Raw genomic sequence first — 25,666 nt, 5'->3', positions numbered from 1 at the left:
TCACACATCACATCAGACTTCTAAATATTCCACTTATTTAGAATTAAAATTGTCGCCAAAAAGGTTGATTAAAAGGGAGTTGCGCGTTGCTGCCCTTAACAATAGCACCATTTCAAACATAACTGCTCCTATTGGCTGCTCTTTGTTTTGTCTTTTGGGAGGATATTGCTCTTTCCCACTGACAGACTTAACATCCTGGGCGTGGTCAGTTTTCTTAACAACTTATTTAAAAATCCTTTGTCTATGAGCCACTTTGTATTTCCCTAACACGTTTGGGAGTCACAGTATGAACTTAGCCTTTCACGTTCATTAAGGCTGAATAACGGGCCTGATTTGCATAAGAGAGGGGGAAAGTCTGATCCGAGGAGCGCGCAGTGAAGGCGTCTCGGCGCGGGACGGTCCTGCGCCTCTCCAAAAGCGCATAACTCTCAATCAGGCTCGGGACGTCCGGACGCACGCCTGCCGGGTAGGTGTCAATTCTTTCTAACCTCCTTTATCTTTTAGGAAAGCTCTACAATTGCATTTAACTAGATATAAAGCGGACTAAACCAAACTGTTAGACTTTTGCGTTGTGCCAAATGGCGTTTTCACAGTTTGCATTAGTCTGACCAACTGTCCCTTGGTTAAAGATAACGCCAGGAATGTAACTTTATCTGCCGGATACAGGTAGAACTTTACACAGCTGAGTTTGTAATGTGGGATGTTGTTTCAAGTCAAACCGGATAAAGAACGCAGCTAAATAAACTTCACCGCTCACTCTGCCTGACTGGAGCCGCATATGAGTTTATGCGAGATTTAATTGATGGATTTTAATGATTTCAGCCTAACTACGCGCTTAAATGTATATAAAATACATCAAATATCTGTAGTAGAAGTAGTGGGTTCTCTTAAACTACTGTGAATCTATTGTGTTGTTATTATAAATGAAGTTTTGGAGCATTATTTTCTTACTCTACTTGCAATGTTGTGTTGGATTATAATGTATGCCTTTTTGTATCCATTCAAAGTATATTCTAGTTAAATTTAAGTATTTGGTATTGGTTATTTAACATATATTTATCTTTTACCTTTATATTTTGTATTCTGGTGCTGTTCTTTGCATTGTAGGACAAATTGAGGTAATCTTGTCTTATCTCAGGTCTTTCTCTTTAAGTACAATACTTTTTAACGTACTTGTTTAAAATGTACTTCACTTTTTCACTTTTAAGAATATAAAGTCAAAGTATTCTCCACACAGATTTTGAGAACTGCTAAAATGTTAAATGCAATGATTTTGATAAAGAATTGTGCTAATTTTTGCTTAACAAAAGCTTCTTCATTGTTTTTTGAACCCCCACATTTTAGGCAGACTTAAGCCCTGAATAAAGTACTTTTCAGCCCAGTTGAAAAATGTAATGTACAGATTCCTGTTAAAGTAAAAAGTACCATACTTAAGTGAAGTATGGATGCCTAAACATTGTACAGTGTTCCCTTCCGCCCCTGTGTCTTGTAAACCCTTGCACACAATGAAATGAATAATGAAATTACAACTAAAATGACAATGTGTCTAATATAAATGAGATTATGATAAGAAAAGGACCACACATGATCTTCAGTAGATGTGTGAAAGTCTTACATGCTCCATTAATGTTTATATAATATAGGCCAAAGTTATTTCCGCCGTATGAATGGCTTTACATTCTTTAACAGATCTAAACTCAAGTTGTGAAAAGTCATCACTGTCCCTCGTCATAAATCAGGCTCTCTGGTGTAACTGGGTGACGGCAGCTCTTGCCCTGGTCCAGTTGTATTCGTCATGTTGTGCTCAGCTCCTCGTGCACAATCGCCCTCTGTCACCCACACACTGAACTAACTGTCTTCATTTAGCCTCCATATCAGCCTCTTGTCCGTGTCTCTTATTCGCTTTATGTTGTCCCTGTCGTCATCTGTCATTGTCACGGCAAAGACTCGGGCCCATTGTTGTGTAAACACCGCTCCTTTGCTTGACCAGCCTGATGGGTTCTCACTTTCCCATGATCCACCTGGGCTTGCAACGTCATGATATAAACCTGTGTTTGTTTAGTGGCAAGAAAATAGTGTTAGTGTTACATTACTGAGGAAAAAACATCACCATTTTACGTTTATTCATGATTGTTGACACTCAAACCATTCCTCACTAGCTTTAGGGAATCAGTTTCAAGTTTCTGAATGAAATAATAATGATATGACAATAATAAACATAAAAAGCCAGATAAAAAAAAAGTACTTTACATGTACTTTGACTTTTTTGACTGAAACCACTCACATGTATTATTTTTGTGTGTTTTTGACCAGAATAATCATAATGATCATTTAACTGAATAATATTGATATCCCTCGTGTGGCGGACCCTGAGTGTGTCGCGTTAAATGGGATAAATCTCTTATTGAAACAGTCTTTAAACATATATTTAATAAATAAATTAACAAATGCATTCATGAGTTTTTTAAAAATACAATTGAATACATTTATTTGCCAATGCTGGAAAGTAATTGGATATGATATACTTATTAAAACGTATTAGTAATATATTTGGCTCAAAACAGCTTTAAACAAAAGCAATAGTAAGACAATAACAAGCCAAAACTTTATCTTGGACTCAGTGGAGGCCTAAGTAAGAATACATTGGAGGGAACAGCAAAACTTTAACCAAATTGTTGTAAAATGCGCCAAAAGATGACAACGCATTTTGAAAGTATTTAAAATGTTACATCCATATATTTTCTAAAAAGCATACAAATTTAGAAAAATACTGTCTATTTCTACAGGTAATAGACTCTTCATCTAAGTCCCACAATGCAGTCCCGTCGGCAGAACAGTTCCCCGGACATCAGGGTGGTCAGGAGTCCCACGGACGGCATGTTCGGAGTCAAAGTCCAAGTCCAGGGCATCAAAGGTCAGCCATTTGTGATCCTCAACAGCTCAGACCAGGAGAACCCTCGGGACGTTTCAGTCATCACGCACCAGACGGGATACAATCCGGGGGTAACAACGAAGAGGGCCGCGGAGGACAGGCACTATCCTGCCGGGACTAACCGAAATGCAGGATCACCTACTTTTAATTTCCATAAACATCCTGAAATCTTGAGACCTTACAACCCGGACAGCAAAGACAATAGTTTACTCCTGCCTTCACAAGTGGCGAAACGGGCTGGACTCAACGATAACGCACCAAAACCGAGGATCCCTTTACCGGCTGCAGGTGTAGACATAGATGAAGCGCCCCCTACAGCAGGCCAAAAACCTCAGAAGTCTCCAAACGCTATAGACACAGACCCATTCATATCTGTAGGTAAACTCATAAGTCAGTTTAACTGCAGCCAGCAGCAGAGAGGCAGGAGAGGTCCCAGATCCAGACTGGATCTAGAGCAGTGCCGGAGGTCTCGGAGTGTGGACAGCGGGCGCGCCTCGGATTCGTCGTCCTCATCTTCCTCCAGCCGGGCGTCGTCTCTCAGAGGGGTGAGAGGGGAGAATCCAGGTGGGGTGTACCCGCCTGGTTCGGCCCGGGCCAGACTGCTGAGTGGAGAAGGAAGTGTAATTAAAAAGAGGGAAGATGTTAAACCAAGTGGAATAACGGAAGGCCATCGGCCTGAAATAATATCCCCGCAGGCAGTGCGGCTACTGCAGTGCTCAGTGTCTTCCAGGCCCAGCAGTGATCCAACAGATGGGAGTGAGGCAAGGGATGCTCAGGTAAACAAATACTGATGGAAAACCAGACTTAGGGCGACACGATATATGAAAAAAGTATGCAATAGTAACTACATTTGTGTTGATATATCATTTTGAAATTCCCTAGTTTTTTATCCAACTTTATTACAAAAGGCACAAGGACTATGGTATTATTCCATAGTATTTTTATCTGTAAAGATGTTGTTGTTTTTATTGGTCATATATTCCCTAACCAGGTCACTCCTGATCTTCTGAAAGGGCAGCAAGAACTCACAGTGGATCCGACTGAAGACGCAGCAAAACAAGTTCTCTTCGCCTTCCTACAAGAAGGGTAAGCAATGGAAAAACAATTTGTATTTCATTTAATTATCAAAATATTAAGAACATTTATGACAACTTGTTCTGAAAAGCATGTTGTAAATGTAAAGTTGGCAGGAATAACCCATTTAAAAGGAACTAATTAGAGGAAATATAGGTAGTCCATGTACTGCACAAAGACTGTAAAACTCATTTCAGTTTCATAATAGATAAGTTAAACTATACATCTTTCTTGTGGTAATTTGTATATTGAGAGATAAAGGTGCTTCTCCAGCTGTGTGAACTCATGAAGCTTTCAGGAATGTAGCGCAGACTTCCACATCACTGATAATAAAGACTCAGGGAAAGTGATCAGGGTAGAATGAGGTTTCATTTGAGCAAAAATACACAATAGTTATCCTTTTAAATCATACTTTAAAGGTTTATATTTATTTTTTATCATAATAAAGTATGTGTTTTCTAATTTAGAGAGTATTTTACATTGGTGTTCTGGGTTAATAATGATAGAAGGGGTGGTAATAATTGAAGAAGTAAAAGGTAATTGTGCACGAGTATTTGTTAAGAGGTTGTACCAAGCAATTACTCTACTCTATACTTAAGTAGTTTAATAAGTAATACGTTTGGGAAATGTTATCTAAGTAACATTATTTGTGAATACTGGTACTTTTATTGAGCTAGTGTTGGGAGAGCCTCCACATCACCTGTTTGGTTTGTAAGTGAAAGTGAAAATATTTGCTTTTTCAGGACGACTGACGATGACTCCACGACTGAGATGAAAGTGAAGCTGCTGCTGGAGCGGATAAACAGATTAAAATGGAGGACAGCCGAGAATGTGGAGGAAGAGGAGAGAGTGAGTGACCCGTTACATGATAAAAATAATCTGCAACAGTGATGTGAGAGTAAACAGTTGTGATAAATAGTCAGGAACATCTCACAAAACCATGTAAAGAAATAATAAATAAGGTAAAATTTGTAAATGTGATGCTAAAGTTGGGATAATGGCACAATTGGTACTAGTTAGCAATAAAAATGTAAGGATTTGATAAAAACCTAAAAAAAAACTAAAATGTATGTTTAAGATTGGTCAAATGCAGAGGACAAATTGTAATGTCTTAATCTTTGTTGCGTGTTTAAGTTGTGAGATGTGTTGGATGAAATACTTTTGATGTATTTTTCGTACTCTTTGTTGCTCATGTTGTGTTATCGTACATTAAATGTGCTCAGCATTTTGAAGAGGACGTGAAAGCGTTGCAGAGCAGACAGACCTCACTGGAAAATGAGCTTTTTGACCTGAAGATCCGACTACAGGTGGAACTGGAGGTACAAATGAGACAAAATGACCTTCAATAATGTGAATAATGTTATAGTATAATTATCATAGAGCTCACTCTGTTTATGCCTTGTGCAGAATGAAAAAACACTGGCGAAGGCGGTTGAAAAGTCGAGGACAGATAAGAAGAAGCTGCAGGACGAGTTGGCCCAGAGTCAAAACGAACTGTCCCGACTCAAGAGCAGTTTGTGTGAGATGGAGGCGCAACTTCAGACAACCAAACATGAGTATGGACTTAGGGACATCACTGTTTGTCTTTTTTGGAAATGAATTGACTAGTGTCTTTTAAAAGCAGCAGTTTGTGACAGAAAGCAGCGCTCCGATTGGCTGTGCTTGGGGAAGGCTGCACAAGCTTTACTTTGACAGCTAAAAAAGTCATTCTAAAGCTGAGTTTGAATGATTGTGAATATAAACCATGTGCCAAAGGGTTTGTGAGAGCGAGGACTATAATCTGACAGATTATATTATCTGCTTCTGGTTTTGCTGTGTGATACTCAAGCAAAATGATTGTTAGTGCAAATCAATAAAAGTGAATACCAAACTAGACAATTAAAGCATAGAATGTAAGTAAAAACATACAGTACAACCAGCCTTATTATATCTGCTACTTAATAAACCACCAGTACTGCTGCTTTCACTTTTACTAGTATTTTTCTGTTGTTACGTCTAGATCTCCTGGTGCAGTTTTATTACTACTTGCAGGGGAGTGAACAGGGGGGGCAAACGGGTCTGCTGCCTTGAGCACCAGGGTCAGAGGGGGGCCCATGTGAGGCCTTTAGCCCGGGGCCCCCAATTTTCTGTCGTCAGACTTGATTACTTGTGTTAGTTACATTTTGCTACAACCTTTTTTACCCAAATTTGGGATTTTGTTCCCCAGTGCATTCAAAGAAGCCTCTGCACAAATTAATTCATATCTAGTGTACGTTTTTCTGTATCAAGGTCACAAATATTGGACCAAATGCACAGACAACCATTCTTATCTATACAGGAACAAAACAGGAAGACTGATAGGTATTCTTATTATCTTTTTGACATTTCTAGGCTGAACCAAATGAAGGCGGAGAGGGAGCGGGCCAAAACGGAGATGAAAGACCTTGAGCAGCAGCTGTCGGAGATGCACGATGAGCTGGACGATGCCAAGAGGGAGGACATAATAAACGCTCAGAAAGAAGTACTTCTCAAGGTAAAACAAAACCATGTGTCCAAATCAACATCAGCTGCAAAAGCAAAGACCACGGGAACACGTTACTGGACTATACCGCGCAAAGAACTAGTCACAAGTTGAGAAATGGGAAAGAAATGCATCAGGAATTTGACCAAAAACTGCCGGAGAATGTGTTGCAAGTGGAGGGAAATACATAATAATATTCTGGAAGAGGGTGTGCCACTGGCTTGTCTCAGTGTAGATGTTATCGCTTTCCCTGTAAAGTTCCACAGCATAGCATTAAACATGTCTATCTTGCATTTAAGTGTTTTATAGCTCAAAAAACTTCGAAAAACCTGCATTCTTTCTATGAACAGGCTCGCCTCTCCACGTATCTCACTTGTAACTCGAATAGGTAGCACTTCCTTACGATCACTTTATGTATTTTATTTCAAAACAAGCACATTTATCCATATCCTTCTGCAGTAAATAAAGATAATATAACATTTTGCTCCACAAACATGTATAACTAAACAAAAACATAATATTGCACAATAAAGCCACATGTTCAAAAAGTAGGGGAGTTATATTTGCTCCCTCTGATGTGGTTGAATTGTACCTCAGGACATGATGCAGCTCCGCACAGACTTCCAGCATGTGCTTCATGTCAAGGAGGAGCAGGAGGAGGTGCTGCATTACAGAGAGAGGGAGCTCACCGCCCTCAAGGGGGCGCTGAAAGACGAGGTGGAGACGCACGATAAGTACATGGCCGCTCTGAGGGAGGAATACGAACAGGAGATCGAAAAACTACTCAAGGATTTGGAGTTTGCCAAAGAGGTAACAAGTGTTTTTGCACATTACATTGTTAATGCCAGATGAATACATACAAACTTTACAAGATGGCTAATATATGGTGTATTCGTGTTGGGTGTTAGAGTATTGCTGGCTCCTGTACAACAATATACATGTGTTCAAAATGGTAATTTCTCTAAATGTGAGTTAATGTTGGGATTCCTGTGTATATCTCAGTGTATTTGCTCAGGGTATATTCCGACTAAGGCCGGCTAGTGTTGGAACAGGCTTCAACCACCTATAATAACAAATGGGGGGGAAATGGATGAGATTATTTACTGAAAATGTTCTTGACCAACGGAGAAAGAGAGACTGTCATATAGAGGTAGAAATATGTTATTCTGAGCAACTTTCTAAAGTAATTAGTGGTTTGGTTCATCATGTATTACTATAATCAAACCACACACCATCCACAAATACAGTGTCTTATTAAAAAGGTGCTCCAACTGCTTGTCACAGTCAGAAAAGGTTTTATTGTCATTTACAGTTAACAAACTAAGAACTTGCTTCAGTGATATGGTGCGACACAAAATAATAAAATAGTAGTCTACAGTATGATATACAAATAAGACATGCAAAACGGTAGATAATTAAACTCAACTCATTTGTTCAGTTACAGGCGTTTTTTCTCCTCAAACAGAAGCTTTCCAGCCATTGACCCGTTCGTGTTGTTGATTTTGACAGAGCAATACGCTTCTGGGGCAAGAGAAAGCACAAGTCCAGGAGGAGCGAGGTGCCACTAAAACCCAGCTGAAGGAGGCGACTCAGGAGAAGGATCACTTAAGAGCCAAAATCCACGATCTGAACAACAAGGTGGATCAGCTGAACCAGACCATCCAAGACTTCAGGAACAGAGAGAGACTTCTGGAGCAGAGGATCAAACAGCTGGAGGTGGGTCCACATGAAAGACGGTGGAGGTTTAGTGAAGTGACCTGTGGAGATGTGTTTGAACCCAGTGTTTTCCACTTTCAGAGGGAGAAACTCCAGCTCGAGGAAACGCTCAAGGACGTGAGGAGGAACGAGGAGGAGATGTGTCTGTCAAACCAGTCTCTGCTCGGTAGATTAGAGGAAGTGCAGGTAAATCAGAGATAATTCAATGAAGATCAAGGTACTACTTTTTTCCATTGGGTTTTCAGACAGCAATTAAATATCTCAGATTCTCTGTAGACTTGGGGTGGGCAATATTGGCAAACATGAATATCTCTATTCTGGAGTACTTTATTATAGTACTAGCTATTATATGTTCACAAATATTTTCTTGTTTTATGTATCTTGTTTTTCTTCTCTTTTGAGGTTATTTTTGTATTATATTAGCTAGAGATGATATCCTCGGTATACTAATTTAACATATCTCCAAAACCAATTTCAATATTATAATATGTTTTTAAGTGGATCTTTAACATAAAAGGTAAATTAATGATAGAACAGACAAACAAAGAAACACTTGCTTCTAGTTTGGTGTCCTTCTATAACAGACGTAATCGTAATCACACTAAATGCCCATTAATATAAGCTATCAGCTCAGTCACATCTCAAGCTTAGTGTGTAAATGTAATTTAATTAGACAAAAAAAAAAACAGATTTGCAGTGCTAATCCCAAATATGACACTGACAGCTGGTCGATTATTTCATATTCGTGATGTCAAAATTATTTGGTTAATCATTATGATCATTATGGTTATTCAGGTCACAATGGAAAAAAAATTATAATTGTGAACATTTCAGAAGCAAAAATAAGTGATTTATATTCAAGCGACTCCAAAAAAGGAAACCCTAAATGTAAAGTGCTCTTTTATTTGGCTGGTTGTTGCATTACCATCCCTTTTTTTCAATCAGAAAGTTTGATTTGATAAATCTCTGACAATGAAAATCGTGCTGTTACTTCTCACAATAATCGTAACTCTAAAATTCAGTATTGTGACATCCATATTTCATACTGTACTGTGATTGTGTCCTTCCAGGGTAAGATGACCAAACTGAACCACGAGCACAGGGAGCTGAAGGAGAAGTTGAAGGAGGAGAGGAGGCAGATTGAGGAGCTGTGGAGGATTAAAGCCGAGCTGGAGGACGAGCGGAGGATGCAAGACCGGACCATCGAGCAGCTCCAGAGGAAGGTCAGCCAGAGTCAACGCTCTGAACTTTGGCCTTGAATTTCCTGTTGTACTTTTCTACTGGATTTTCAATGAGTGCGTTTACATGCACTTGAATATCCCAGTTATCATTGTTTTTTTTTTAAGCATCCTGGTTTTGTGTCTTGATTGTAGTATCCTGGATGTAAGAAACCAGGATATTCTGATAGTATCCAGAATACTGACGCTTGTACACGCAGTATTTCTCACCAGTGCTGCTGTACTGAGCACGTGTGAAGTGAAAGAACACATTAGGCAGAAGCAGCTAATGCCACAAAATGACTCAAACTTCAGGGCTTTTCATAAGACAATAAAGTCGTCTACTGTACAATACATTTCTGTGGTTGTCTGTGTTGCTCTTGGACTAAACTGACGCGTGGGACGTATTTTTTCCACTGTTAAAATGTCCTTTTACTCATAGTACTTAGTTGTGACTGCAATCTATAGTCTTATGCTCTTATTTGATTGTATCGTGTCTGTTGGCTGTTGGAAAGGTGTTAAAAGCTATAAATTAGCCAAGTTGTTGACATGTTTAGCTCCTTGCCATATTATCGCAGCCGTAGTTGCCATAGTTACCATTCTACATTTCCAGTATACTCAGATGTAGGCAGGGAGATGAGTATCCTGGTTGTACAGCACATGTGAACGTACTCACTGTTAGTTGGAATATATTGTTTTTACTTTACACATGGGTGGAACTGCATACAAACCAACTAATCCTTCCTACTGTCATAAAACTAAATGTGTATATTTTGCTGGAATACCTATGTTACCCCAATCAGTAGATAAAACTTGGTAAAATGTGTAAATGTGCAGAACAAAATGAAATAATAACGTGTTTGAAAGGGTCAAATTTGAAGCAAAAGCAAATATAAAAACTTTATACAGTAAGTTAATACTGCATACAGATACAATCGTCAGTATTCTGTGCTATCTTACTGGCAAAAACACAACCACCAAAGCGTAGGTAATGAATCATTCACTAACCCTCTGAAACATGCAGAACAATAGAGCCAGTCACTGTTTTCTTTCCCCTCCTTCGAGCTAAGCAGACCTCCCGGTTATTTTCCCGATAAAGTGCATTGTACAAACCTCACCATGTTTTCTTTGTGAACTCAGATGACTAGCGTTATGGAGGAGTGCGAGGCGTCCACTGATGTGCTGCAGAGCCAAGTGGACGAGGCCAAAGAGAGGAGCCAGAGGGAGTTGAGCGAGCTCCGGAGGCAGCTGCAGGAAAAGGGGGCAGAGCTGGAGAAGTCCCGACAGGCCGCCAAGAAGCTGCAGGAAGAGGTGTGGACCACGATGTGTTAGGCTCTGATTCATCGGTCAGTGCGTAACAATGTCGGGGCTGAGACCGCTCCTCGATAAAATCTATGTTTTATGCGGGAGGGCTTCAAATGGCAAGCTCAATAGTAGTACTTTTTTTTTTTTAAGTAAATTTTTTTTACCTTGAGGCCTGACTTTTTTCTGCACAAAGTAACCCAAGCCACATATAGCACATTTTATAAACATGGCAGTTTCCAAAGTGCTGGACAGGCGACAATAGTAAATGACACAATAAAAAGAAAGCAATAAAAATCATAAAAATAACAATAAATGGTTAACAATAAAATAAAACCAAATGAATAAAAGCCAGGGAATACAAATGGGTTTTAAGATGACCAGGATGAGGTTTGGGTAACAAAAATTCTACTCATATTTAACACTACAGACGATCTATTTTATTTGTTTAGTTTATTACAAAATCATAGTGATCCTAAACCAATCTGTCAGTTTCATGCTCCTTAAATATGGCTCTGGGAAATGTTCTAATCTCAACTGAAACACAATTTAAACAAATAATTCAGTAGTTCAGTGGTTCCCAATGTGTGGCACTGAGCTGGAGGTGTAATTTTAAAATGAAATGAGTAATACAGACATTGATTTCTTTTCGCATTTGGGGGTCAGTTATCTGGTTCTTTTGGGGGTCTGAAAATGTTGAGAACCCCTGCAACAGTTGAACACGGACACACCCAATAGGTGAATCCTCCAGCGATGTAGTCCTAATGACAAACTAGCTCAACAACTGGTCTTAAATTAGGTTTCAGAATCATGAGTGAGTTTGCATGTTCTCCTCGTGTCTTTGTGGGTTTATTTAACATAAAGCACTGATTGGACGGGTCAAATGAAGAGAACAATCACTGTAAGTCTACTTTAATATCAAACTATATAGAGGGATTGATCTTTGAAGGGTTGATGACAGCACCAGTTTCGGGCTCATGATGTGCTCTGGTTGGTGTCCAGCTGCTTCCTGTGGAGGAGGAGCTGCGGAGGTGTCGCCGGGAGCAACAGGAGGTGCAGGGCAAAGGTCAGCGGCTGGAGCAGAGAGTAGCTGAGCTCGAGGAGAAGAGCTCAGCCACGACTGAGGAGCGGGATCGTCAGGTCAAACTCATGGAGGTAATAATACTGTCACTGAGTCGTGTGGCTTTCAATTTTAAAATAATGTCTATATGAAAAAAATATGAATATAATGAATAAGTCTGTTGTGGGAGTCAGAGAGGCTGTTGGCGTGGATCGTCAGCCCTGTTTCCATCAGTCAGCCCGAGGGCAGCTTTGGCTACAGGAGTAACTTATCAAAGCCACCAAACATGTTAGTTTACTCAAAGTTGTATTTGAATTGATTCCTGCATGTTTCGGTAATTCTGTATTGTCCTGCAAGTTAGGTTCAAGTCCTCAGAAGATTCCCGTTTTCCCCTACCCCCTATCCCCACCCACATCCCGGTACTCTGAGATACATTTTCATTCTAAAATGCTTATTACAGTGAAATGTCACTATGAACTTATCAGTTCTACAGTTTTGTACAGGAAGTCGGTGGACAAGCCATTTTCAATCAATATTGTAGTTTACAATGAACATAATTTAAAATGATTATTTACTTATGTTTTGTTTCTGAGGAAGGCTAAAAGGCTGAAACATGTAAAGCAGGTAAACAAATGATTCTGTCTGACAAAAGAAATTGTTGTCTAATAGTTAAAAATACTTGACAGAATGAACCTTCACCAAAGGTACTTATGTTACAGTTTAATACTAAGTACAGAAAAAAACATAATACATCTCATAATATAATTAAAACACAAGAAAGTGCTGTGATGGTCCTAATCCTGAAAAAAAAAAAGATTTTAGTGTAGTTAAATGTAGAATCTATGTTAAATCTATCATCTTGAGACACACAAAAATAGTTATCAGATCACCTTTTCATACTTTGCTTTGATTGTTATTGTTGCACAAATTGAAGATGCTTCCAAGTTGAATACATAAAGAACAGAATGTCTTTCTCAGACATATGTTAGAGTTTGGCGTGTTGAGTCTAGGTCCTTCTCACCTGCTTGTTTGTTTTACTGATGACTCAAAACATGACCCGCTGACTCTGTGTTGACTCTGTGTATCTGAGGACGCTCGTGTTTACAGTCAGACTTATCAGGCCAGTCCCAGGGCTAACGCTGCTGTGGCTGGGACGCTTCTTTCACACCTTTCGCTTCGTCAAGAGCACGTTGACATTTAAAGCTTATTAAAACGAAGACAACTGGCTCCAATATCACGGATTTACATCTATGTGGAAGAGCTTTACTAAATCCTTTTCCATAGTTAGCTATTGCTATGCTGTAAATTATGACTACAAAAGTCACAATGTTAGCTTATATATTTTTGTTCAATATTTAGCCTCTATTTAATCTGTTTTGTATTTTTTGTATTGCTATTTTTTATGTCAAGGGTGTTTTTGTTTTAATTTTTTCAACATATAATATACCAGTAGCCATTATTGTTATGGCTGTGATGTGATTAACAAATTAATACATCATTTAAATAAGAAGGGGCATCCAGCATAAACATTTGATTTAAAAAAGTGCAAAAAAAAACACAACTTTCTTAAAGCTCTACCTCTTTCCTACAAATGTAAAACTTTTTGCATGTTACGTATGTATTTATTTTAGTCCACCATGAACCACATTTTCATTATATCTCCAAACACAACATCTCCCAAGTAGAATATAAATCTAATTGACATATTTTCCCTTCTCAGAGCCGTATCAATCAGCTTCAGGAGGATCTCAATGACGAGCGCTGCAGTGCTGACCGCTTGATGGAGAGACTGGACAAAATCAAAGAGCAGGCAAGTTGCTCCATATTTCTCCGTTATTGCCTCTTTTACATACATTTTCTTAACTGCAAAATGACAGTCCATCTCAAGTGTGAAGCCTCGCCCTGTCGGTGTTTATATTCTAAACAGATGTGGAGCTGCGGCTCAGATTCCCCCGCATCTCACTAAAACCTGCTGATCAGCGCTCGCAGACTGTCCCAGGAAATTAGGGAGGATAGTTTGAATTTTTGACACCTCGCTGCTCGTTGCTGGCCAACATAACTCTAGGAATGTGTTAATACTTTACATTATACATGCACTGAAGATAGAAAAGTTTACTTGTATGCAAAAACAATGATGACCTATTTCATAATCAATACCAAGTTAACTTCCATTCATGCTGCTATAAGTTGTTATTTTGGACTACTAATAATTTGAAAATCTTTTGTAAAGAAGCCAAGGGTGTGTCCACTCTTACACACACATTACATGAAACATTGGGCCTGACGTAAACCTGGACCAGATCAGGACCAAACTAAGTCTACATCAAAACTTAACTGGGCTGGACATCCTGAATCTGTTTGTGCTGGTCAAAGCCTGAATATTGCTGCTGTAGAAAGACACTTTTATAGCCCATTGAATGCTTCTGGAACACATACAGTATTCTAAATTATTGGTTACCTTGCTATACAACACACTGACTCTAAAAACGCCTGCTTTTGTTTCGAATCAAATCATGAACTGTGATTCTTTACACAAGCACGGCACGAGGAATGGCCATGTAATAAGTTAACTCTGGATTCCGAATACGACTTCATGAAGAAAACGGAAAATAATCTGAAGTGTCATGTGTTGAATAGAATCTGAAATGTGCACCTAGAACATTTGAATGAAATAACAGGTAGTGTAATGACTGATAATGATGATATTTGTATGGTTGAAATGTAATTTGACATTACAATGAACCCAGGAGGACAAGCTGCTTGCATAGCTGTCAACTAATGGGATCCAGATAAATATACAGTTTAGGTTTGGTTCAGTGGTTTTATTATCGTTTATCCTTGTGTAGTCATTTAGTTTGCTTCATCCATATTCATATTGCTCATAATGCAAGTTACAGACAGTAGTGTGTTCTTTAGCTTACATGACATCACTCTCTATAGTTTGGCCCCTGATGTCACTGCTTTAGCCTCATCCCTCTCATATAAAAAGACTGTAAAGTAGGCCAGCGTCCATGTGAGCAGGGCAGAGCAGACTAATTGGTCAAAAGCACTGTTTTCATTTCTTTGCAAAGAGAAAAAAACCAAACACAGCTGACCATTGTGGAGCCTCTCTTGAACGTGCCCTGTGTGGGCCCCTGCGCGGTATTAGAGCCACAGTCTTCAGACTAGACTGCATTTCCCGTGGAGAAAATTAATCTGGCAACTTTTCAATCTTCTGCCTGCTCGTTAGCAGGTCGTGACCTTGTGTGTATGCAATATGCAGCCGATACATATATATTACCATAGGGGAAAGACTAAAACATAATAATAATGATGTTGTATTTGCATTAGGGATGTTTTATTTGCTATTTAAATTATCATTATTAATTGATAATAATTTATCATTATTCAGGTAGCAATATGTACAAGTAAAAACGAAATAATAATAATAATTATGACCAATTAGAAGCAAAAAAGTCCTTTCAATAGAAACACTTTCCAAAATGTTTTCATCATATCAACTTTATCTTTAAAAAGTTTGATTTAATAAAGCTGGTCACATGCTCGAGGAAAGGTTACATATTGGACACCGGTAATGAAATTAAATTCGTTATGGTGTCAATGATTGTGAATAATGTGCTTGCAGGTGGTGTAGTGATTTACAGCCTTGCACATATGTACCGTAGTTATTACAATCTGCTTCTTGACCTGGACCATATTCCTCTTTGTCCACATTTCACACACAGTTGTCCTGTCAAATAAAGCCTTATTCAAACCTTACACAATATGTACAACAGAACAAAAACATGGATAAATATGCTCAATATAGTTATTACAAGTAAATGATGTATAATCTCTCCTGTTTGTTGTGTGGCAGATGGATCAGATGAGGACAGAGCTGCTGCAGGAGAGGACTCTGAGGCAGGACCTGGAGTGTGACAAGATGAGCCTGGAGAGACAGGCACGGACTTACCAAATATCAACACTGCACTGGAACAACAGAAACACATACTTTAGAACTTTGTCATAACTTCAGTTTTATGGAACATTACTCATTTTGGTGCATAGCTTTGCATCATCATCATTCATCGTCCCAAACTGGTATTCCAGAAGGTAAAATCATGTTTTTTATGTCTTAATGAATTCAGAATAAAGACCTGAAAGGCAGAGTGAACCATTTGGAGGGATCGCAGCGGACCAACCAGGACTCACTCGTGTCCAAACTCAACTCTCGCATCCAGGAGCTCGAGGATCGGCTCCAAGCAGAAGAAAGGTATGTTTACAGAACATTTAACATTTAGACCTGGTTCAGCGTTGCATTTCTATACCGTCCAACCACAGCATGAAGAGGCTGAGATTCTTTCTTGGAACATTAATGTCACCTTTTTTTCTTTTTCAACTCGCAGTGACAACAACAGTCTGCATCAAACGAACCGCAGACTGGAGCGAAAGGTGAAGGAGATGAAGATGCACGCAGAAGAGGAACACATCAATCTGCTGACCGAGAAGGACCAGGTACACGTATTTGGCCGCACATGTTAGAATATATGTCATTTGTAGATAGCTTTATATGCGGTGTAGATTTCAAACATGCAAGATTTCTGGCTGATGGTTCGTTCCCTGACTTTGGTGCCCCCTGCAGCTGACTCAGAGGCTGAAGACGGCCAAGAGGCAGATGGACGAGGCGGAGGAGGAGATCGAGCGTCTGGAACACGCCAAGAAGAAACTGCAGAGAGAGCTGGACGAGCAGACAGAGGCCAGCGAGCAGCTCTTGGACCAGATGAACGCTCTCAGGAATGAGCTGAGGTAAGAAAAACTACACTAGTTTTCATTTTTGCTTTTTGGTGAAGTAGTATTCATCTTGATCTTAGTATATTTTTGACTGTCCTAAAGTAAGATGGAACATGGAACAAGCAAAAAATGTATTGTAAAATGATCCAACTTTTGATTAAAAAAAATTGTTTTATTGGAATATCACATTTTAAGAAGGTAAAAATATACTCAAACTCAGATATACTGTATATATGACCTATTTCAAGCACCTCAAGTATTTTTCCAGTGTATTTAGAAATAAAGGATTCAGTGTGATGAATAAACAATGAAATATTGTCAATATTAAAAGCACTGCAGGACAGGACTTTTCCACTGGCCTTGATGTCTCTAGTTTAGATTGAATGTATTTGTGTTTATTTCTGTACAATTATAAACCCTTCTTTTGACTACAAGTGTCTACATAAGATATAATTTTGTTGAAATTGAAATACCTTTTAATGTTTCTTTTTGATGTCATTTCCAGGCGTAAGAAGAAGCCCTCTCTTCTTATTAAGGACAGTTTGAATGATGAGGACGACCTGGTCTCAGAGTGACGTGAGCCTTACAGAAAATTCAGCAAAGAAACAAAGAAAGAAATCACTGACTTAATATTATAATATAAATATCTCCAAGTAACATGATTAAAAACTCAGGTGTGCTGTTGTTCAAAGCATTAAGAGGATTGCTGACACTGACCTCTTGTGGTAACGTTGATAACTGCATCATGTGACCAACTTGTGAACGTAGAAATACTCTCTTGTTTCTTTGTGTGACAATTTATTGTACATTTGAGTGAAAATATGTAAAATAAAATGTGAAATATGAAAAGCTAATAAAATCAAGCCTTCATAATAAGAAAATGTATAAAATACTTGTCACTATATTTGTTTACCTGCCAGTAAACCAACCACAAGTTATATAAGGGAAAGTAAACAAAGTGATGAAAATTAATGCAAAGATTTTGTATATTTAGAGATAAATTTTGTAACTTCTTTTGTTGTTGACAGACATAAATGTGAGGAACGAGAATTGCACATGTTTCATAATGTAAAGTTCATTCATTCATATAAAAAATAAGTATTTGCGTAAGAATGAGCCAAAATTGCCCCAAATTAATTCTGACGTATAATTCAGAAAATGTAATTGAGCCTAGTATAAATTTCTTGCCTAATTTTGTCGACAGATTTAGATTTTTTAAATGTACAGAGGATAGTTCCTGGGCCGTAGATGGAAAGTTTGATGTCCCATATAAATCTATGGAAGTGGATTCAGTTTAATAACATATTTATGCACATATTTAGGTGCAGATTAGATCATAATAACAACATAATAACAATAATGATAAAAGGTGTTCCAGGTAAAAGCTTGTATGTTGAGGGTGCAAACTGACCAAAAAAAACATTGATAAAAGGGGTTTGCCTTACCTTACTTTCATTGCCCTCCATAAGGATAACTGAGGCCACATTTACAATAACATCCCATCAATTCAGACACATTTGACTGTAATGTCTGTTTCAAAGTTGGATCAATGTCCTGCTCTGAATGGCTGTCCCGAGCAGAGGCGGAGACTGGACTGTGAGCGCTGTGATCGGGCCCCATAGGTTCACACAGTGGGACCCCTGTCAGTTTTAACCTTAGTTCATACAGCGACACAGAGAAACCTGAAGAGGACAAGCATGAGGCGACACTGTGGGCTCAAATATGGAATATGCAAGGAGTTTCTTGCAGAATTCCTGGGTACATTTGTATTGGTGGTATGTCACTTTTTCTTGTCGTTTCCAATTCTATCACATTTTTCACCACTAAGTTTGTTATTTGCCTTTTGTTTTTTTTTCTAGTTGTTTGGTTGTGGTTCGGTGGCCCAAACCGTCTTGAGTCGGAACCAGCTCGGCGAACCCCTTACGGTCCACATCGGTTTCTCTGTTGGACTCATGATGGGAGTGTATGTGGCTGGAGGAGTCTCTGGTAAGTCACAGTTCAACGCTTGTCCAGGCGTTTAAACTTGAATACAAACAGATTATATTAGCGGTTGGCTGTGTTGTGAAGATTAAGACTTTGCATTCTAATAACAAGTTCAAAATGGTTTTCCTTTCTTTCGAAGTACCATCTTTGACAATGAAGCAACCCTAAATTTGGATCAATACATGTGCAAACCAAAGAAATAAAGACATTGCTAAGAAAGGACTAAGCAGGGGCTATACCAGGATTAAACCCTGTCAGTCATAACCGCACCATTTTTTAGACCCACTGAATCTAAATGATGTTGTAATCCTGCTCAATACACGGCTATCAAGTAATAGCTGTGTACTAAGCATTGATCCAACGTTGCAACAGATATTTACAGTCAAATGCATCTGAATTGATGGGATGTTATTGTAAATATGGCCTCAGTTAATAAAAGTAAGGCCATGACATTTATTGTTTTGCACCAAAGTCCATAGAATTGATGAATAAAACCTGGGCCAGTGAACATAAAACAGTCTTGCTTGTAAATTAAATGAAAACAGTAGCAAGCCTGTATGTCTTTTAATACTACTGCTAATAAAAACAACAATAGTAAAATGTTGAATATGGTTTGCATTGTAGCAGGGGGGAACGTGCCACCTCTGTCCACATCCGATGACTGTGTGCATTGATTTGTCAGGCAGTGGACAGCCTCTCCCGGGTCACTCATAACCTCAGGCGCCGAACGTCCTGCAAACGGAATTGATCTTACACCGTCCATGGCTCTGTGGCAGCTGTAGCTCATTTAAATGTTGCTTATAACACAAATACAAATTAAAATCTGAAAAAGTTGGGACGTTGCGTGGAATGTATACGAGTACATCATGTTTTAAGATGAAGTTGCTCCTAAAAGTCATTAAAAGAGGATATTTTATACTTTTAATAGCCTTAATAAAGCATGAACAAAGACTTATTAAACATGAACAAATAGTTTAATTAAAACCATTTATGCTTCGTAACAACATCATTCACACCCTAACCCTAATTCCTAAACTTAATCCCTAATTTTTAAATGTAATCTTAATCAGTATCTTAATCAAGTATTTAATACGCCTGAATCATTCTTAATAAACAATTTGTTCATCTTGATTTAAGTCTTTGTTCATGCTTTATTAAGGCTAATTGAGTTGTAGTAATTAGTAAGTAGTACCCAACATTCTACAATATCTTTAACATATAGTATTTGCTCAAACTGTGTTAAAACGTGTCAAAATAATTATAAATTGTTGTCAGTTAATTATCATTATTTTTGTTTTATTAATATTTAAATGTTTTTATTTTTTTAATTTATGAAAACATAAAAACAAACACAGTGAAAGAGAAACACGACAATGTTTTAATTAACATTTTATATTTATTTTCCTTTTTCATTATTAATTAAGATGAAATATTGTGAGTTTACAAATCACTGTCAGCGTCACATATTGTTGCATCATGGCTTTAATCTTTACATTGAGCTGTTTAACACAGATAAAACGCACCGAACGACATGGTCCATTTGTTAATTTCCCTTGAATTGTGGCTTCTTATTATACAGCTATTATTGTGTGAAAAGTGCCAACAAAAGCCAGCCCCGCCCCGGGGTCTGCTGCCCTTCTGCTGCTCTCTTGTAAATGTGACGGCCTCACTAATGATGGAGGGGGTATCATGCAGCCCCCCCTTCCCCCTGTAACTCTGTGCTTTGTCCTGTCTCCCAGGGGGCCATCTGAACCCCGCTGTGTCCCTGGCTATGGTCATTCTGGGCAAACTGAAGATCTGGAAGTTCCCTTTTTATGTCATTGCGCAGTTTCTCGGAGCCTTCGCCGGAGCAGCTGCCGTCTATGGGTTATACTACGGTAATTACACCTCACACGATGGAACGAATGTCAAAACACAAGAGATTAAATTGTACATGTAGGAAAATGAGTCAAAAGGAGTCAGAAATGACAAAGAATGTAAAGGGATTGTGTCATGTCATGAAACTAAGGATGCGGTCACACTTGAGATCTGTTTGATTCTGAAGTGAATTTGATTTGGTGCTGTTCTAGTCCTGGTTTATCTCTGGTTTTGTCCTTGTTTAGTTCAGAGTTAAGTCCTAGTTTAGACAGAATTTTTGATGTGGTGTTGATGCAAGTGTGAACGCCGACTAAACAACCATAGTCCAGATTTAATCACACTAAAGACCCAAAGATGAGGGACTATATAACAGTGTGCTACCTGCTTGTTATAGCTTTGCCTGGAATGTCCCACAGAATGGCATTGAACATATCCATCTCCATGGAGACAAGCAGGTGACGCCTCCAGATCACAGTGACAAATCAGATTTTTCTCTGAGAGACGACCGCACTCACAGCAAGAATGTATATTTTTCTATGGATTTTTGAGCTTTGAGCAAAAAAACAGCTGATAATTTTAAGATTTTATTGTTTATTTATCTGTTTATTGCTAGAATGCCATTTTATTTGGTTTCTTTGATTTGGAGCGGGTTAGTCAAAGATGATTGAGATTAAGATTAAAATCAAATTCATCTAAAAGATAACCATTTAGTCACATTCATTAGCCTGGGCTTGTTACACACACTATTTCATAAACAAATACGTGACTTTGTACAATCTAAAGCTGAGGAAAAGGTCAATATGAATCAGAATCAGATAACTTTATTCATCCCTGAAGGACAACATGGACACATTACAACATAGGGATGAAATGAAAGAGTTATGAAATCACCAAAGAGTTATACTTGTATTCATTTATGTATACATTTAACTATATGATTAAATTAGTTGGCTTAGTTTCAAATGATCAATTTACTTCATATATGGGTATTTCCTAACTTTTTTTCACCAAATTATCTTTTGTATTAATATCAGCCTTTAATATCTTCTAATCTTTTATTATTTCACTACAATAAACTCTGTAGAAATGACTTATAATGCATTTCTCTCCTTCAGATGCCTTTATGGACTTCACCAGTGGAATTCTGTCTGTAACCGGGATCAATGCCACCGGTCATATATTCGCTTCGTACCCAGCCCGTCACTTGTCCATCCTGGGAGGCTTCATAGACCAGGTGAGCTCTTTTATCTGACCCTGTTCTATTCTGGACCAGACTGAGAGCGTGGCTAATGCAGCATTGATTGGCCCATTTTGTCTGAGAACAGTCCCACTTTTGCTCAAAATTTAGGTTTAATGACCTTTTCCCTACCTTTTGTGCACCAGGTCAATTCTACACGTAACCTCGTCTGTGAGTTTGTCCTGCAGCTTCAAACAAGAACATATTACTTTGAGCATGACGAGTTCATGATCTCTTCTATTATACAGTCTTTTATTTCAGATGCACGTTCACATCTCCATTTATCCAGGCTTGGGACAGGTACAAGGAGTGCCTGTAACTGCATTCAAATGGTTTATAATATCTGTATAGTTCTTCTGTGTATTGAATTTACAGTAATAAAAAATACAGTATTACTTGCCACAGCGCACACAATCATTTGTTCTGGTGGCTCTATCTTTTAGTTTTTATATAAATATTTTCTTCTTTGTAACAAACAAGAGCAAAACAAGAAACATAAGAGAACATGCAGACACAAATGGCACAAAACATTTCGACAGAGTCCTGCATATTAGTCCCAGTTTGTTCAGAGTCTGTCAAATTAGTCCAGTTCTGAAGTCATGGTAAAAGTAATTTTGTCAGTTATTATTTGTGTCGTTGATCGTAGGCTCAGATATTTCTATAGAATACTTAGAATAACGCTCTTCTTCTGTCTCAAAGCTGATATTACTCATGTAAGATTACTAATTGCAATTTAGATACCTGAGCCTTGGTTCACACTTGTCGTTATTTTACCCTAAATCGAACCAATTTTAGTCCAGTTTGGTCCTGTTCTAGTCTTTATTTACTCCTGATCCAGTCCAGTTTTTGGGGGAGTTTGGTGCTGGTTTGGTCCCCAATTTTGATCTGTTGAACGTGCAAGTGTGAACGCACCATTAGTCACGGTCTAGTCCAGGTTTAGTTTCAGGTTTAGTCCCAGTTAAAGTCTGAACAACGCTCAACCAACATATATTTTGTAGCATTTTGTTTTTCCCTTACAATGACAATTACCGTCTGTTCTTGCAGATTTGTTTGCATACATGAGAAGTGAAACAATAGCCCGTTTTCAGTCCAAACTGTTGTGTGCAGGTGGTGGGGACCGGGATGCTGGTCCTGTGCATACTGGCCATCATTGACGGTGGAAACATAGGCGCTCCAAAAGGAATGGAGCCGCTGGCGATCGGACTTGTTATTATGGCTATTGGCGTGTCCATGGGCCTGAACTGTGGCTACCCCCTGAACCCCGCCCGCGACCTGGGACCCCGACTGTTCACCGCTGTGGCTGGCTGGGGCTTTGAGGTCTTCAGGTAATAAGGATAAAGTTGTAGAACGTTCACGATAGAGTCAAATCCGTCTTTAACGACTGTCAGGGAGCACGCTAAGTACTGGTACTATTTCAGGTTTATAGTACACGCTCTGTAGTATCAGTCCCTCTACAATCTCCAGCTTTTTTTTTTACCCGTACAGGACTTCTCTCATTACTCTCCGGTTCAATTTACAAAGAAAATGCCACCTACATTTTAGTGCAACAAGATAGATGTATATTCACATAGAGAATGTAATAAGTAGGACTGTCGGTTTGCAGCAATGATTTATTGAGTACTCGTGACAAGCCGATTTAAAAAAATATTTGTATTTGGACTTTGATAGTTGTAATCTGGACGATAAAGACACTAAAATTCCCAAGAAAAGACCCTTTTCTTACAAAGACTGGAGCATTAATATATAAAATCAGATGTCAAATCAGATTTTTGTGAATAACACTGTAGTTGTCACTATTCTCTCTATTTCAAGTTGCTTTTAGTCAATCTGTTTTCACTTTTATTTGGTTGATCATGTATTTCAAAAATAATCATTAGCTGCAGCCCTAATTGTTATATAATTAGTCATTCACATCTAATTTGCGAGTTGAATATGCATTACTGTGAATTTATGCAATTTGGTGATCTCATTTGGTTGGTTAAACTATTGCAAACTATTATAGGCCTGTGTAATGTTATATGAATATAGCCTGCTACTATAACTTAAATGTGAGGGTATATTTTGAAGCACAGACTGTCTAGTGGCAACAGCCTGAACTGACAGGGAGTAAAACATGTTAAAACTAATGGACAAAAGCTAAACAAGGAATAAACAGTGAGTCTAAACTGCCAAAAATTGAAATATAGAATGTAGAAGAGACCGTTTTCCAGGTTCAGCTTCCTGCGTGCTGCTGCAGACACTAATGCATTACATAACATCACATGCGTTTGTCCCGTTGGGGTCAATATTCATCGCCCGCAAAGCACGTGCGCGCCTCTGTGGACAGTGACTCCATGTGTTTTCTCAAATACACGCTCGCAGACACGTTTCTGTTTCTCCAGCACGGCAGGATACTGGTGGTGGATCCCCGTGGCTGGGCCCATGGTCGGGGGCGTGGCGGCTGCAGTCCTGTACTACCTGTTCATCGAAATGCACCACAAGCGGGACGTCCCAGAGAAGCCAGACGAGGAGGAGGACGAGGACGAGGAGGACGACGATGAAGACAGTAGCCTGAAGGACAAGTATGAGATGATCCTGATGAACTAAACATGTGAAAAATATATATGTAATTCATTTGATAAAAGGATGGCAAGTTTTCAATGCATTTTGTCATTGTTGCAGGAATGGCACCACTCTGTTTGACACAAGTTTCAATAATATGGATGTCCACCAGCTACAGCTTTAGACTGATACAAATAGCAGTGAGCATGTGTTGATATTATCTGTGTAAATACAACAGACGGCCGTGACTTGGACTGTCTACTCTTCTCTACAGATGTGCATTATAAAGCTTGGTTTTCACCGGTCGCATTTTGTTAATATTGTAAATAGCTGAACAAGAGTGTTTTCCCAGTAATTATTCATGTTTCCTATTGCTTCCTAGTTTGTATTTGCTTATTTATTTCCATTTTTGTGCTAACATATAATATAATGTGATGGAGTTATGAAAAACATGTGCTTTTTATTTTATTTTGCAAACCATCCGTTCCAATGTTCTGTACTTGTTTTTTCAGTGTTTTGACTACATTAAAGTTTATACAAAAGTAATCTGAAGAACTCTTGACATTTGACTTTTTTTGCAATCAAAAAAGAAGATAACCACTTTCAAGTACATAAAGAATAGACACCACCATGCCAAATTAGAAGTGAAATCTATGGAGGAGATCCCGCTCACAGTAAGAATAATGTATGTGTTTGTTAGTTTTTTACAATGAAAACACAACAGTAATATACATTTAATGCCATAATGTGGAACATTCAAGGCAAAGCAATAACATATCCATGGAGACAAGCAGGCTTGAATTTCACCAGAAAAGTTATATATTGCACACTTAAAAAGCCCAACAAATGATTGTGAAATAAACTTCTACATAAGCCGACACCAGGGAGAGGTCAGCGGGGTCAAAGCACAGATCACTGGCTCACTCGGGCCTTGGTTGTGCACGTCTACGAGCTACAGAAGAGCTACAGAAGAGCTACAGTAGAGCTACAGTGGAGCTACAGTAGAGCTACAGTGGAGCTACAGAAGAGCTACAGTAGAGCTACAGTGGAGCTACAGTGGAGCTACAGAAGAGCTACAGAAGAGCTACAGTAGAGCTACAGTGGAGCTACAGTAGAGCTACAGTAGAGCTACAGTGGAGCTACAGTACAGCTACAGTAGAGCTACAGTGGAGCTACAGTACAGCTACAGTAGAGCTACAGTACAGCTACAGTAGAGCTACAGTGGAGCTACAGTAGAGCTACAGAAGAGCTACAGTAGAGCTACAGTGGAGCTACAGTGGAGCTACAGTAGAGCTACAGTGGAGCTACAGTAGAGCTACAGTGGAGCTACAGTGGAGCTACAGTAGAGCTACAGTGGAGCTACAGTAGAGCTACAGTAGAGCTACAGTTGTACAAATGTTGGGTTGGATAATGACTCCTCTGCTGCAGGTGTGATACATTCTACTCTTTCACTTGAATAAATCCGTCTTAGTGGGAG

The 25,666-nt window shown here is 38.8% G+C and overlaps 2 protein-coding genes across 3 annotated transcripts; both read left to right on the top strand.

Annotated features, from left to right (window-relative positions):
• The first annotated feature begins 267 nt into the window (after positions 1-267).
• On the top strand, positions 268-17,452 carry LOC140349147 (cingulin-like protein 1). Of its 2 annotated transcripts, none has more exons than XM_072435376.1 (19): positions 268-466; positions 2,787-3,708; positions 3,951-4,018; positions 4,750-4,855; positions 5,230-5,325; positions 5,414-5,562; positions 6,377-6,518; positions 7,104-7,316; positions 8,016-8,222; positions 8,304-8,408; positions 9,293-9,445; positions 10,580-10,750; positions 11,744-11,896; positions 13,522-13,611; positions 15,658-15,741; positions 15,929-16,053; positions 16,187-16,295; positions 16,423-16,586; positions 17,077-17,452. In XM_072435376.1, exons 2-19 carry the CDS (start codon positions 2,815-2,817, stop codon positions 17,144-17,146), a joined length of 3,099 nt encoding a protein of 1,032 aa, XP_072291477.1. In that variant the 5' UTR covers positions 268-466; positions 2,787-2,814; the 3' UTR covers positions 17,147-17,452. The 2 variants fall into 2 exon arrangements, with proteins under 2 accessions (XP_072291477.1, XP_072291476.1); XM_072435375.1 differs by having other exon boundaries at positions 3,924-4,018.
• A 763-nt stretch (positions 17,453-18,215) lies between these two features.
• LOC140349150 (aquaporin-9-like) lies at positions 18,216-24,730 on the top strand. Its single transcript, XM_072435382.1, has 7 exons — positions 18,216-18,346; positions 18,431-18,557; positions 20,294-20,431; positions 21,527-21,645; positions 22,756-22,973; positions 24,030-24,209; positions 24,310-24,730. The coding sequence occupies exons 1-7, from the start codon at positions 18,269-18,271 to the stop codon at positions 24,371-24,373; spliced, it is 924 nt and encodes a 307-aa protein (XP_072291483.1). The 5' UTR covers positions 18,216-18,268; the 3' UTR covers positions 24,374-24,730.
• The last annotated feature ends 936 nt before the right edge of the window (positions 24,731-25,666 follow it).

This window comes from Eucyclogobius newberryi, unplaced genomic scaffold (genome assembly GCF_026437365.1).
Source record: "Eucyclogobius newberryi isolate DKJ021-1_F unplaced genomic scaffold, fEucNew1.0.hap1 SCAF_7, whole genome shotgun sequence".
Classification (NCBI taxonomy): Eukaryota; Metazoa; Chordata; class Actinopteri; order Gobiiformes; family Gobiidae; genus Eucyclogobius; species Eucyclogobius newberryi.
This window is presented reverse-complemented; position numbering and strand designations above follow the sequence as displayed.